Genomic DNA, 15,872 nt, shown 5'->3' with positions numbered 1-15,872 from the left:
CAACCACAGTAACTCTCATTAGAGATTTAGTAGATTGTTGTGGACTGTTAGGTTAGGGTTAGGTGAAAGGGTTTAGGTTAGTAGGATAAGTTGACATGTAGTTGCAAAGTTACTTATAGTATATAGAAGGGGTGGGACAAAATATGGATAGGGCAATATATCATTCTCCTTCTCCGTGCGATATGAGAATCGATACGCTGGCGCCAAATATCAATATTTTAATTAATAAATAGACTTCCTTGCTCCCAGTGTCTCTTCATGGCTCCTTAAGGCATCGCTCAACACATGAATGAGGGAAACGTGAACATAAGTTAACAAGCCTATGAAATAGAGGTTTTTAACGGCATGGTGGACAGCAGTGTGAGTAAAATAATAGATGCCCCAGACACGTTTAAGTCCAAAGTCTGGACGTACTTCGGCTTTATACCACTGATGGGACAAACAAAATCGACAAAGAGTATGCGATATACAAGAACTGCCTGGTTAAAGTAAAGTGCACGGGTAATACCACGAACATGAACGCCACTAGCAACGCCATCACCAGGATCTCAATGAAAATGTTTAATTGACTTAAAATGTTCAATTTAGTTTACAGACTGAAAAACTTTTAGTGCTGTTTTCTGACAGTTTGAACTTTAATAAAGAGAGAAAGCCTGGACTTAACCTTTTCACAGGCATTTTGTTTTCAAAGTTAGACCGATATCGTGATGTATTATTGTAAGATTGTCTAGTAATATATTGATTATTGGAATATCGGTATCGTGAGCCATGTATCGTGTATTGTGTATCGTATTGTGAGGTACCCTGTGATTCCCACCCCTAGTTTATAAAATGTCTGTTGAGGAGCATCACAATAAAGAGTTAGCAGATATTTAGCAGACTGTCTACTAATACTATAAGGAGAATTAGTTGTAGTAGCAAAGTTACTAGAATGTCAGTAGTTAGTAGAATGTCTAGGGTGGACCATCGCAATTAAGTGTTACCCTGAATTTTTTTTTAACCTAAACTGAGCGGTCGTTTTGTTGGACGAGATATTTTGGAACCAAATGTTGGTTTATAATTTCCGGCTTTCCGTGTTTTCACTGTTATACGGTAGGGGCGCTATTACTCGTCTTCTGAACGAGTACAGAATCTCCGGGTCAAAACACAGGAGAAGCAGCAGAAAAAAGAATTATCATATGTAAGCAGATGCACGTAAAAAATAACCCGATCATCAACATTAAACAGCATATAAATCAAAACAGCCTAATGTTACTGAATGAAATGTCGACACAGGACGAGCTCTAGGACTGTGAAGCTTTGGGGGTGTTGATGATCCATCTGTGTTTTGATCATCGTTCTGAATATGATCCAGACGTTTAAAAAAAACGTGATTTTCTCAGCTTTTTACTCAAAATGTTACTTTTTTTTTATGAAACAGCCCACATTCAAGTGATGATAAAAAAGACTGCATCAAGCTAGTATTAAACGAGGTTTTGATTTTGAGGGACTGCTCTTTCTTTTGATATATTGCATATTCAGATATTCATACAACAAAATATTCTGGGAGCCATGAAAATGATAAAAAAAAAATGCTGGAGGAGAAATAATTAATAACATACATTTCACATAAACTGACAAAACATATTTATGAATTTACTGTGTGATGAGACACCAATTTCTACTTTATTCATGGAAGGTCTCTTTTATATATTATTAAGATTTTTCATCAACACTTTTAAAAAAGGGTTTCCAAAAATATTAGCTTAAAAGTTTGATGGTGCTCCAGGAGAATGACTTACCCTCACACTTTTCCAGGATCTGAACCGTTTCTCCAAGTTCTAGAGTCAGACCGTGTGACACATGTCCTCGGAAACTACAGACCACTGGAAAACATTAAAGAAGAAGAAAACGAGTTAGATGTGTATTAAAAGCATTCAGAAAAGATGCATTCCAAATAAAACCACGAAACAATTTATTTTTAAAAGTGGTGTGTCATTTCTGTGTTACTACCCTCCTAAACAGATTTGCCTGTCTGCCATTGGTCAGATCACCCTGCTCATGCTATTGGTTGAGTAAGCGTTGCATTGTCAAGGACGTGATATACTCACGTTCAAGTTCCTTTTTGTTGTTTGCTTAAATTCAATAGTGTCATCATTTTGAGCAAAAGAATATGGTGAATAATTGTCAGCTTTCCTCAGCAGGGAGTATGTATGTTCTCCATACGTTTATCTTTCAGATGGTAAGATTTGAGGAATGCTTCAGTTGTAAATGCACTGGAATTTTAGCTGATAAGCCAAAGCTAAACACAAAGCTACTGCCATATTCAGGTCATCTGTGGTCTATGCTTTTGCCGCTGGGTTCAGTAGAACAAAATGTGTCTGTTTGCTTTTATTTGGGCCACATTGTTTTCTAACCCTGTAGTTTCTGCCAAAATATAGTAACTATACTGTTATCACTGCTCCAATAACTCTGTGATAACTTGGTATCAGCCACCACTGTTATAAAGGTTTTTAATCAATAATAAATACTGACATTTAATTGGAAGATTTCAGTCAAATTGTTATGCTGATAATATGATATATACTGATTTTTTTTTTTAATGTCATCTACAAAGGTTCCACCAAAGTGTAGAGCAGGACAGAGCAGCACAGTGGAAATAATAGGATTTATTTTCAATGAATGCATTCCGAAAAAAAGAAAAGAAAAAAAAGATGTGAAAGCCGAGATATTCTGAATTGCCATGGTAACCTGGACAGAGCATCCCAGGGAATTATCGAATCCATACTGATGATGAAAAAAGCTCAAGTGTGAGAGAGCCTTGCTGTTTCCAGCGTTCCCAGAGCAGATATTTGGGAATCACACACAGGGGGGGAAACTGGTCTTATTGTGCAGAATGTATGATTTTCTTTGTAATCTATTTTCAAAATGCAACAATTTGCTCTTACTCTGAAATGACTTTCCTTTTCCGATGACATCACTTACGCCATGCTGACTATTAACCAATGGATTTTTAAGTGCTGTTTTTTAGCAAAGTCACATTCGATCTGGCTCCATTATGGGGTTTTCCATCCGATCAATTCTAGGATAAAATCAAGTCTTGTCCTGCATTTCTCATTGATTATCCTGTTTAACTGAAGAGATACATCACATCAAAGAAGAAAAATGGCAAACTTTATTACAGCCACAAATTGAGCTTAAATGAATAAGTAGGTTAAATAGAGATGTCTTTAAAGAGATATTTTTGGACAAAGCTCATTCCTAAAATAAACCCCTACTTAGTCCACATTTGATTTCAAAGGAATTCAGTTTTGTCTAAACATCCCCCAAACTGGAAAACAACACAATGTCATTATATAAGTGTGAGATTATAATGGTCAGACAGTCAGACCAGCTGAAATGCCCGGAACAAAGCTGAGTAATTTCTCTGAATCCATCTGTATTTGTGCAACATGATCCAGTCTGGCACAGGAGTCTGATGGGGCCTTTCAGATTCTCAAATTGATATCCATCTTGTCAAGAAGCAAACTGTGCATGGAGTTACCATGCAACCGGCTACATCACTGCTCCAAACAATAGAAACATCGATTTGAAACACACAATGGTTTAGATGCATTTACTTATACAATATTCCCTATCCAGACATGACTACTTTCCCTGAGGAGTTTCACAGATTCTGAAAGGAGATCTTGTACTTATTTTTTATTTCACAGCAAAAGCTATAATGGCTTTTTTATGCAAAATAAACTTTTATAAGAGTTAAAGAACCAGCATCTGAAAGCAACAATGATTACATTATCTCAACTGTGTCATTCTCAAGACACCAAGATATCAGAGCTCACAATCAGACAGGAACAGAGCGTCTTTCAGGATTTGTCATGTTCATTTACTCATTTCTGATGACATTGTGCCATTTGTTATTTATTTTCAAAGATCACGGTTTAATATTTAATGCTTGCAAAAGACTCTCGCTGCGGTTTCCAAGAAAACATGTGACTGCCGCCAGAGGTCTGCATTTAGTGAATAATTCAAAAGCTATTAAAAGAGCTTTTCAGAAGTTAATCCCACTAAATGACAGAGCGACATAAACAATATGTGTTTTGAATATGGAAGACTTTGCTATTGTTGGTATCAGAAATGGCACTGTGAGGGCCCTAATGCTATAAGATAAATAATAAATGCTGGCCAGTTAATTTGAAGGTCGCCGAAATGTCTGTGTACAAACACCCGAGCACCTTAAAAGTAGTGAAAACACCTTTTTTAGACAGAAACAAATGGCCCAAAAACACACATTGAATATCGTGGTATAAATATTTGCACGACTACGAGCAGATCTACCTGTTTAACTTTACCTAGACATTGAATCTATGAAGAAACATGAACGCATAAATACAGAACAGAACTAATTCTTTTGCAAAGAACCTAATATATTATATTATCCAAAAATAGACATTAAAACGTTTTTTTATATATATATATATATATATATATATATATATATATAAACCACCCATATGTGACGATTCTAGGATAACCAATGCTAACTTACAACAAATAAACACTAAATATCCAAAAATATAGGCGATAAAACATGGTTATTTAGTGGATAAACCATCCTTATTTGATGTATATAATTGCTAGGCTAACCAACGCTAACTTACAACAAACATAAACCCTAAATATCCTCCACAAAAGGCAATAAAACATGATTATTTAGTAGATAAACCATCCTTATTTGATGTATACTGTAACTGCTAGGCCAATGCTAACTTACAACATAAATAAACATTGAATATCCAAAATAATAGGCAATAAAACACTGGTATTTAATAGATAAACCCTCCTTATGTGACATACACTGTATATGTCTGCTGGGCTTACCAATGCTAACTTACACCACATAAATAAACACTAAATATCTAAAACAGGCAATAAAACATGGATAAACCATCCTTGTGGATAAAAACAACTGCTAGACTAAAAAGTATACACTTTATATCCAAAAATGTTCATTACATCTGTAACAGTTCTGCGCTGTTTTGGTTTCAGTTTCATTGTGGTCAGTTCCTGTTGTGTCTGCCTTTGTCATCCAGTTGGTTTTCCTTTGTTCTCCGTTTCCAGCCACTAGTTAGTCTCCTTGGTTTCCTCATTAATTAACACACCTGCCTGTATTTGGTTCATCACTACTGTGTATTTAAGTTCCTACTTAGTTCCTATTCATTGTCCAGCAATGCTGTGTTTTACATGCTGTGTCGTTTCTGTTTTATCACTATTGGATTACCTGAGTCACTTTGATTAATGAACAACATTTCTATTTAAATTACTTTGTCTATATTCGCCATCCTGGGACAAAATATTACAACAATATAGATAGGCCATATGCGATATACACAGCTGTTTGGCTGAAGAAGAAAAAAAGTTAACTTTAACATGAGATCAATACATTAGCAGTTGGGTGTCTGTCAACTGCTTTACAGCATGAAACTTGTGCAGCAAATATTTTGATAAGAGAGAAGAGAGAAAAATATGGCACAACCTGAGAGCAAATTACATTTTAATTAAGGTAAATAGCTTGTCAAATTAGCATTTGTTGTGGCGCCTGCTAGCGAAAAGAGTCGCATGGCTCTGCAGCAAATAGCTGAATCCTTTGAGACGCATGTGTGAGTGATTAGCGCAATTCACAGGGATGCTACGACAGACATGCTAGCCGAGGGCAAGTTAACTCTTAAGCTCAGAAAGCAGGTCAGTAAACCAACCAAGAGTGTTCGCTGGCTTCATGTCTGTAAACATGACAGAAGACGGTCGTTATACACTTGGTGTTTGCCTAGTAACAAATCAAATTTCAATCTGCATATATTATGCTAGCCCTATAGGATAAATTAAGACATTTGCATGTGGCATCTATATACAAACATCCTCATTAAACGGATGAAGGCCGTTGGAGCCCGTAGGGCCACACCTCTTCCTTCCTGCCATACTGAATTTTGTCCTGTCATGCCAAATAAACAAACAGCAAGCCAAATGGATCCATGCCGGCAGGTTTTATATGCGTGTCTCAATAATCTGCTAAACAAACAAGCAGAAAACACTAATAAATCTGGGTTTATGGAAGGGCATGGAAGGGTTTTTTTTTTCCTTCTCAGATTTACTGAAGGATATTTCATGCAGTCGATTGGAAAAGCAGTGAAACAATCAAGGTTTTTTTTAGATGTAATTTACAGAGATATTTTTCTGTCAGTCATTAAAACTGCACTCAATCTATTAAACACTAGATGGCAGCCTTCTTAATAAAGTACATCTCTCCCCACAAACCTCACAGAGACTGTTCACAATATACTGCCACAGTAGTCTTACTATTCAGATGGTATACTTGCTATTCCTGTAGTATATCATGCATACTGATGCACATTTTCTGTATGTATGATATATTTGTCCTAACACTAACCCTAACCCATTCCCACAATGGCATTACATTATTCATAAATCATTGATTCTCCCTATACTTCTTTTTTCATCTTTTAAATGTCCTTTAAATTTTACCATCACTGAAAACTGTGCAAAACACAGCATTTGATCACTGGAGTTACAGAAATCATTTAACTTTTAACAAGTGTTTTCTCAACATTGCAAAATTGCATATCTGATCAGCTCCTGATGAACACATTAATTATTATTTGAATTATCACTCAGTAAGTCATTTATCCATGTATTACTGTGTATACTCTTGTCTTTCAAACACTTTAAAATACACAAATCCAAGTAATTTCATATTTAATTTAATTCTCCACATTTTATGTCTTTATATTTACATGTTTAGATATTTACTTTATATTTACTTGAAGTAAGCCCTGAGATTTTAAGTTAATAAGTTAGGTCAATATTGAAATTAAGTCAATGATACTACTACTAATAATAATAATAATTAATAATAATAATAATGATACAATTCACGGTTTTCTGATGTTGGTTAATGGTCACATGACATGCAGGTAAACAAATACAATCTTTTTAAAAGTATTTTATTTTGATTGTTTTTATTTTATTTGAACTTGTTATGATTTAATTTGCTTTTCATTAACCTCGTTTTCATTAACCTCGCAGTTCCATCATGAACCCCAGTCTGGGAAACCCTGATGTAATGTAATATTTAAAGGTGCAGTGAGCAGTTTCTGAGAAACGCTGTTGATATTGGAAATCACCCAAACAAACATGCCCCTACCCAAAAGGTTCACACCCCTATCTTGATCGCTCCGCCCCCAAATTCACAAACATTCTATGTAACAGGCCCCTCCCCCCTAATGAGCGGATACGCCCCTTACTGCTGATTGGCTACAATTGTGTTTTGGTGCTCTGTCTGATTCACTTACAGCGTTTCTCACAAATAACTTAGGCCCTGTGTCCACCAAAGTGTTTTTTTCACACGGCTGGCGTATTTTTTCAATGGGAACGCCGCGTATTTAAAACGGCAGGAGCGTAACGAGGCACTGAGTCTCTATTTCACGCTGATCGCCGAGAGTTGAAGAATGTTCAACTTTCAGTAAAACACATCACTCTTTTTTCCCAGCCGACCAATCAGAGTGGAGGAGGGGCGGGACAAATACCACACCGGCCAACCGTCACATTCTGCTTGTACAACGTCAACAACAAGCATAATAACGGAACAAAATAATTTAAAACAAGAGCCAGAGCACATATTTTACATTGTATCGACATTTTTAGATAGAAACAACACAGAAACAAACTAATTTCTGTGAAATGAGATACTAGTAACTTACTGCACCTTTAATGAACTTCATGTAGTTTATAACAAAGAAGGAATTATATTTTCTTTCTCTTTGTATTTTTACATCAAGAGTATCCTATTCAAATCAACATGATAAATGAGTTAGGTCATAAGTAATCTAAAAGTAATCAAAAAGTAGTCAGATTACATTACCTTATATGTGTAATGTAATGGATTATGTTACTAACTACAATTTTGTCATGTAATTTGGAATCAGCAATCAACTACAATTTGTTAGAGACCAACCCAGCACTGCTCATGGCATTATAAACACCCCAACACCTCTTTCCCAATCCAAAGCATTAAAGCTCAGCTTCGTATATTGGTTTCCCCTGAGAGCAATACTGTACTTTCAGAATCTGACGCAAACTTTGGCAAGCTGTTCTCTTGACAGCCTCAAGGCGACAATAACGCGAATTTATAAGACTTTGCGCATTGTGTTAGCTGTGCCCTCATTTGAAGTTTTTTACCTAAACACTTTGGACCCTCATTCTCAGTCTGGGCACACTGCCCTGAAGCCACGCTGAATGAACTAAACGGGCCATTTGCCTGCATCCATCACGGCTTCTGTGGTGTGGAGGATGTATGTAAATTACCCTTTGATTTCATATGCTGTTCAGTGACCGGTTCAGGTGTTGTCCGTGTGACAGCTGTGGATGTGACTGGGCCGGTCTGACATCAGTGGGCCAAACGTGTGCCAAATGGGATCACATTATGCGTCTAAGTTACGATTTAACAGCTTCTGATTCAGAAATATTTGTTATAAATGCTACCATCTGGTACTAAAATACTGCCAATACAAAACTCTGTTATAGATCTGTTTGCCAACAACAAACCCCTAACCAGAGTATCAAACTTCAATGCCTAACTCGTCCTGTAATGCACAAGGAATTATGTGCATGGATTATTTTTTAGTAGGTGATCAGACTTATGGATGAAAAAAATTGATAAAAAATAAGCTAGAATTACTCTGAATAATGTAAAAAAATATATGATCAATAGGTTATGAGAACATTTATTTTTTGCATTGCTTTTAACACATCAAAATAAGTTAAGCAATTTTCACCTTTATTTTTACAAGTTATTAGGGGTGTAAAGATACCCTCATGTCATGATTCGATACAGATCACGAAACTAAACTCACAATACGATATTATTGCGATACTTCAAGACATATGATATAACAAAAAAATTTACTGTTGATTAAAATGCTAAATTTGATATTACATTGTACAGTAAATGAATAGGCTTGGACTTGGTGCTAATAACCCAATGCATGGGACAATAGTGACACCAGAATAAAATATTCATGATTCCGAAGCTAAAAATGCTGAATTATTTTAGACGAATATGCTTGCACTCTGTCACTGACTAGATATATTTAAAATAATGTAGGCCAATTTTTTACTGGTAACATAAGACATTTGGCATTATCAGGACACCATTGCATTATTATACATTAAATTCAACATTATAGTAGTGTTAATATAGTACTGACACCAACATTTTTATTTTGGGTGAACTCTACACAATACATATTGTCACTATCCACAATATTGTTGATATATTGTGACACGAAATATTGTCACACACCCCTATATGTTATACAAGATTCAACTCAGTTTTTTTTTAAGTCATTTGAATGTAATTTAAGTTGAAATTACTTAGATTTGTAAGTACAATCAGCTTGGATGTTTAGGTAACTTTTTTTTTTTACTGTGTTAGTGCTACAATATCATGGGCTCTACTAAACAACCACCTAGTTAACCGTTCTTGGTAAAAGTAACAGTCTTGGTAAAATATCCGACCGTACCATTCTCCACCCACGGTTCGGCACACACATATCATTTTGTTGTGTTAAATTCATCGTATAATAACATTCAGTCACATAAGCAGGCTTGTCCACAAAAAAGATCTCACATTAAAGGGATAGTTCACCCAAAAATGAAAATTCTGTCAGTATTGATTCACCCTCATGTTGTTCCAACCCCGTAAGACCTTCGTTCATCTTCGGAACACGAATTAAGATATTTTTGAAGAAATCTGAGAGCTGTCTCACTCCTCCATAGGCTTCTTGAGGGATTGAAACTTGCCGGCCTCGAAAAGTTATTAAAGACATCGTTAAAATGGTCCAAGTGACTACAGTGGTTCAATCTTAAGTTTATCAAGCGACTAGAATACTTTTTTTGCGCAAAAAAACCTAAAATAACGACTTTATTTCAAATATTAATTTCCTTCTCTGTGGGCCTCGAGTCAGTTCACTAGTGTAATAGCGTAAGCTTCTGTTGTTGTACGTCACACGCATCACACACATGACCAGCGTCGACCAATTGTGAGCCTACGTGTGACGTAGCACTACGCAATCACACTACGTTAACTGACTAGCGGCCCACAGAGAAGGAAATAAATAGTTGAAATAAAGTCGTTATTTTTGTTTGTTTTTGCGCACAAAAAGTATTCTCGTCGCTTGATAAACTTAAGATTGAGCGGCACTGTAGTCACTTGGACTATTTTAACGATGTCTTTAATAACTTTACGGGGCTGGCAAGTTTCAATCCTTTTGAAGCCTATGGAGGAGTGATCCAGCTCTCAGATTTCATCAAAAATATCTTAATTCGTGTTCTGAAGATGAACGAAGGTCTTACGGGGTTGGAACAACATGAGGGTGAGTAAATACTGACAGAATTTTCATTTTTGGGTGAACTATCCCTTTAAGTGGGTACGAGGAACACATAAGAAATATTACATTTATGAAAGTCGGGTTAAAGGATTAGCATGGCAACGACTGTATTGTGTGAAAGACACTTAGGCCTAACACAAAACAGCCGAACATATTGAATGATGAACACAGACAGATGGATCCCACAAATCCTTGCACTTCCAGACACACTTTTGTTTACAGTTTTTCCTGGTGTCCCAGTTTATACGGCAAGTGTCACACGGGGTGTCAGGGGATTCACTAATCCTGCTCTGAAAACAAAGAGACATCAGATACAATACCATCTGCTACACAACGAACACATCTACATGTGAGATCTCAGTTACTGACATCACTTCTCCATTCAACAGCATCCCCTCATTGTACGTTTTTGTGCTTACAAGAGCTAATGACTGCTACTCTAAAATATTGTCTGTGAATACAAAGCAGAACTACAACTGATGAGGCCAGTTGAGGTAGCTGTGCAGGTTAAACCTCACTCATCTGGCCTCAAGTGGCACACTATGCACAGACGCTAGATTCTTTAGTGTCCATGTTAGCCTACGTGGCCCATACAGGTTTGGACATGAAGGTGTGTACATTTTTTTTATATCTTTATATTGCCACCATCAATGGCTTCAGTGTTTAATTTACCACCAGTTAGCTATTTTTTGCTAGCAAATTACTTTTTTTGTTACTTTTTTTTACTGACTGCATTTGAAGCTTGTAGTTTTATGACTAGCTTAGCTCCGATGTGGTGACAAATCAGGTCCTCCCTCAAAATTGGGTCTCTGTTAGGACCCCAAGTGATCCCATTGGCTCAAATTACTTTTAATAGATAGCCTTTTTAGCACCCGATTACAATTCCTAAAAAATTATGTTATAATGCCCATTAATGTCTGTATAAGTTAGGTTATGTTCTAGCATAGCATACATAGACACGATTAGCCTAATAGCTTAGTTTATACACGCATTTACACTTACCCTACATTAGGCTTGCTACGGTAGTCGGTGTTACACGGTGTTCAGTCGCAACACCGGTTTCATCACTTGCCCACCGCGACACCGCGGTGAAAAAACATTTTTTTTTTAAAGCATTATAATATTTAACGCAATTACGCAGTATCCGTTTTTTTCTGTCACCCGTTGACTAGCGTTGTATGATCACGCTCTTATTAATGTGAATGCTTTTAAGCGCGACAAGACTAAAGAGACCACGCTATAAGTCCTGCCTATTACACACACACGCGCGCGCGCGCGCGACCCACAGAAAAGACGCGCGTCAGTATCGAGTTCTCTTTTGGGCTTGAACAAACCATAACACACACAAATTATGCCAAAATGTCAGTTTTGTCGAGTGTCCTCATAAGAGCAGTATTAAATGATTTAAATAAAGTCTTAGATTAACGTAGAGATTTGTGAGAAATTTGGACGCGTGTCAGATCGCGTCTCTGCCAGCAGCGGCTGGTCTTAAAGTGTCACTCATGTTAATCAAAGAACAAAGGTAAGAGAGTAAATTACTCACTCAGACACGGAGCCAGGATGATTATTATACCAGTAGCCTAATTATCATGAATGCACTCCGTTATGTTATATAATATGTTAATCATATTAACGTTTCCTGATGGATCATGTTTGTTCGTTAACTTCATTTTATACGTGCAACTCACATAGCCTACAAGGACACTGACAACGCGCTGACAGACAGGACCGAGCCGGTCATATTTAATATGAAACAAAGCAGTGCTCGAAGTGGGGCGGTACTCACCGGTACGCAGTACCGGCACTTCTACATTTTACTCTTAAGCGCACCTGCACTTTTTCTTGCGTACCGCTACTTCTCGCATGTAGCCGGTTCTCGACCACTGACAGAAAAAGCGCCAGTGTCACGCCCGTTGATATACTTCGTTTGCAGTGCGTATTTTTACGCACCCATGTTAACAGGTTCGAGCTTTCACACAGCACGCGCATGCGGTCCGTCAATGCGCTCCTGGTGCTGTGCGTATACAGCAGTGCAGAGATCGTTCCGAGTGTATTTTTGCTGTGCTGCACGCGGTGAATTAAAGTGACAGCTCACGGTTCGTGTTCAAAACACAGATTGACATGAAAATATTAGAATCTCACCATAAATGCATTTAATTAAATAAAATGTAATAATCTAAATGTATTTTTGGACTTGCAGACTTGGATGAGTTCCGTTTTCGCACGCACGTGCACACACGCACAACTTGTTTTAATAGGCTACATTTATGTTGTTAATAAATAACAACAAGTTTTGTTATAAGTTTTGTTTTTCACTGTAGAAATCTCAAATGTCATGATTTGCCAATGCAAGAGAGTACCGGCACCTTTCTTTTCCCACTTCAAGCACTGAAACAAAGTCTCAACTTTCAAATTTGGTCAGTCAAAGAAAATGAAACAATAAATAGGCCTACCGTTTTGTGGCTCTAATGTGTCATGACGCGAGAGATTGCCTCAGTTAAAGCCAAGTTCAAATCCACCGAGGTTAATCTACTAACTCTCCTGACTGCTTTGTCGGACAAAATATGGTGGATTTTGATTTGTCAGATCGCATCAAACTCCAAGCGAAGGATGAATTGACGCTAATTTAAAAGTGAAGTGCACACTGCTGCACCAGCTTTTTATAAGCAATATAAAAAATGTAGTTTCGTTTTCAAATTAGCGCCAATTCAGCGCACAATAACAAAACAGTGTTGCTCCGCACGACCACCAATTATGCATGCCCGTGCAAATGTGCGCATTTTACGTTTGCCTTTAAATTAGTGATTTAAAAGCCCCCGCTATTTATTATTTAGTAATAAACTGTTTTTGACATCAATTCAAATTCAATTCAAATTCAAGAATTGAATTGGAATTTAGGAGTCATTCTAAATTCAATTCTGAATTGTGCACAAGCCTGCTACGAATGTCTATCAAATGCGCCTGTACGTAGCTCATAGCCAATCGTTTCAATTATACCAGATGACGCATGTAGAGCGACAGAAATTAGACGAGGAAGAAGACGATGGGTCAGAGATTTATGTGTACACGATGGCGTTCAGCGACTATTGCCGTTTGTGCAAGACAAACATGAGGGTAGAAGGTATGGAAACTATACAGACAAACAAATATAAACAGACTGCTTCGGTGTGTCGCATAGACGTCGTCATCGTCTTGCTGCTCCCTCCCCGTTCTGTGATTGGTCCCCTCGCTGAGGTGAAATCTGGTCCATGGAATCCAGACTGCCTAGCAGCGTGAATAAAACCGCGCTGCGCACAAGGCAGCATGGGGAAACCCAGGCTAACACAATGTCCCTTTAATCTCATATACATCAGAATGTGAAATTATTTCAAACTAGCAAACACTGAGCATGAGGGGTTTCCATGTAGACTGTTTGTAAAACTATTCTTTCATTTTTTTCACAAGAGTAGCTTAACTTCTTTAAACTAGCCTATAGTTTTATGAGTAGTTTGTTTACAAGCAGTTTGAAGCTAACACAGCTAGCCAGACAGATTTAGCTAAATATACTTGACAGAAAATAACTGATTAAGCTTGTTTACATCAAAATGTTCTATTATTTCATAGGTATTAACAAACATTGAGCAGAAGGGATTTCTATAGGCTAGCCTAATTGTTTGCAAACCCACTTTTTTTTTAATAAGCTGCTGCATTCAATCTATAAGTCCACATTGGAGCTTCTGTATGTGTTTTATAATTAAGGTACAGTTTATTTATGTAACATGCAGAGCATTTATCCATGTATACTAGCGTTCAAAAGTTGTAATAGTATTTTGCAATATTACTGTTATACTGTTGATCAAATACACGTAAATGTAGCATAAGTGACATTCAAAAATATTACTGAACCTAAAGTTTTGAACGCTAATGTGTTTATTCTACTTTAAAAGCAACTACTGGAGTTCCTCAAGTTCACACACGGGAAACAGCAGCGCACCGTCAGGCATAAAGGGTTAACATATAGAACAATGCCAGATGAATGAGCCTTAATCCATTCTGCTGCAAACAAAGCCAGCGCACCACATTTAGTGCTGCTTTAAATCCATCTCTAACCAGCAGAGGTACGATCTCTCAGACTTCAACTCCATCCAAATCTAATGTACTTTCAGCAGCGCACCAGTCAGTCTGTCTCTCTCAACCTCAAGGGTGGACCGGATCGTAAAGAAACACTGCGTGCTACCCCTTGCCCGGGTTAACGCCATTGTGGACAGCAGGATTAAGGTGGAAAGCAGTTTTGCTGGTTAGCCCAATGGCAAGGGATTTCGAAAGAAACCTGCAATCCGTGAAGGCAGTAATCACTGTGTCTGCACTGGACTGGACGACTTCACTTCCTATTGTGCTTTTTATTGTTGTGTTGCAGCGGTGGAAGCAGATAGTTGTTGGGATTGAGTGGACCTAAAATACCAATTTTATTTCTTAATTTTTTTTTTGGGGGGGAAACATCCTCCACCTCAATTTTTGCATTGTTTTCATAAACAGCTCTGGTGCATTTGCACTTTATTCAATTTGATTTCTGTGCGGAGGCTTTCCCAGATTTAATCAAGACATTATTTCAATTACATTTGGAGGGAGGGATGGTGGTGTTTGGTGAGGGAGAAACAGGGATTTAGTGGATTTGAGAAGAAGAGTGGATACCATTTTTCAGCTCGGCCTTATGGGTAATGGCTCTATTGTTTTGTTTTTTTTCGGGGGGGGGGGGTCCTGACTTTATCAAAGCATTACAATCTGTTGATACAAATCAATTATAAAATGACTTGAATACACATATTCAGTGATGAACATTTTTTTTTATTCCAAAATTAAAACGGATTTTAAGATTTGTGGTAAAGTCCAAACAAACGGCAGGCTGTCCTGATATCATAATGATGAAAATGCCTCATTCAATGAATACATTTATAGAAAGAAACCCTCAAATAGTGTGACAATCTTTTAATCAAAACAAAACTGTACAAAACAGTCAAAAAAACAGGAAATTCTTTTATAGAGAGACCCCAAAAACATAAATATATTTATAAATTAATAATGCATGATATTACTAAAAAATTAAATAATAATTAAGATGTGACCTCAAATGTCCTCAAGATCTATTTTCTTAACCCTTGAATACAAGTCAGTGTAAATGCAAACAGTATCAACAGTGTTACCAATCCAAGCCTGTAAGGGATACGCTTGTACCAAAAGCTCTTCAGACACAAAACCAAATGACTAAAGCATTAACAAAACAAATCTTAGCCTGAGACGAGCCTCCAGGGCTTGTCCTGTGCCAACTGTGGATCATTGGCTGTGTTGCGACAGGGATCAGATCTCCATATGGTCGGACCACGTGACCGTCAAACCGGTTCAATCAAACTGTGATACAGTAATTCTAGTAAGCATGCAGTTCAGTTCAACTCT

The 15,872-nt window shown here is 37.2% G+C and overlaps 1 protein-coding gene across 17 annotated transcripts in view; it reads right to left on the bottom strand.

Annotated features, from left to right (window-relative positions):
- dock3 (dedicator of cytokinesis 3) overlaps positions 1-15,872 on the bottom strand; it is a 205,597-nt gene that overhangs the window by 162,927 nt on the left and 26,798 nt on the right. For all 17 annotated transcript variants that reach the window (XR_013203395.1, XR_013203394.1, XM_077226928.1 and 14 more), the window contains one exon: positions 1,782-1,865. Coding sequence is in view for 15 of the 17 variants with exons in the window: in XM_077226928.1 (XP_077083043.1) it covers positions 1,782-1,865 (84 nt within the window). In the remaining 2 variants the exon portion in view is untranslated. The remainder of the gene's footprint in view (positions 1-1,781; positions 1,866-15,872) is intronic.

The sequence above is a fragment of the Siphateles boraxobius genome, unplaced genomic scaffold (assembly GCF_051911475.1).
Source record: "Siphateles boraxobius isolate OS27281-9 unplaced genomic scaffold, OSU_SipBor_1 13, whole genome shotgun sequence".
In the NCBI taxonomy this organism is placed as follows: Eukaryota; Metazoa; Chordata; class Actinopteri; order Cypriniformes; family Leuciscidae; genus Siphateles; species Siphateles boraxobius.
Note: the sequence above shows the minus strand (reverse complement) of the source record. Positions and strands in the feature narration are given on the sequence as shown.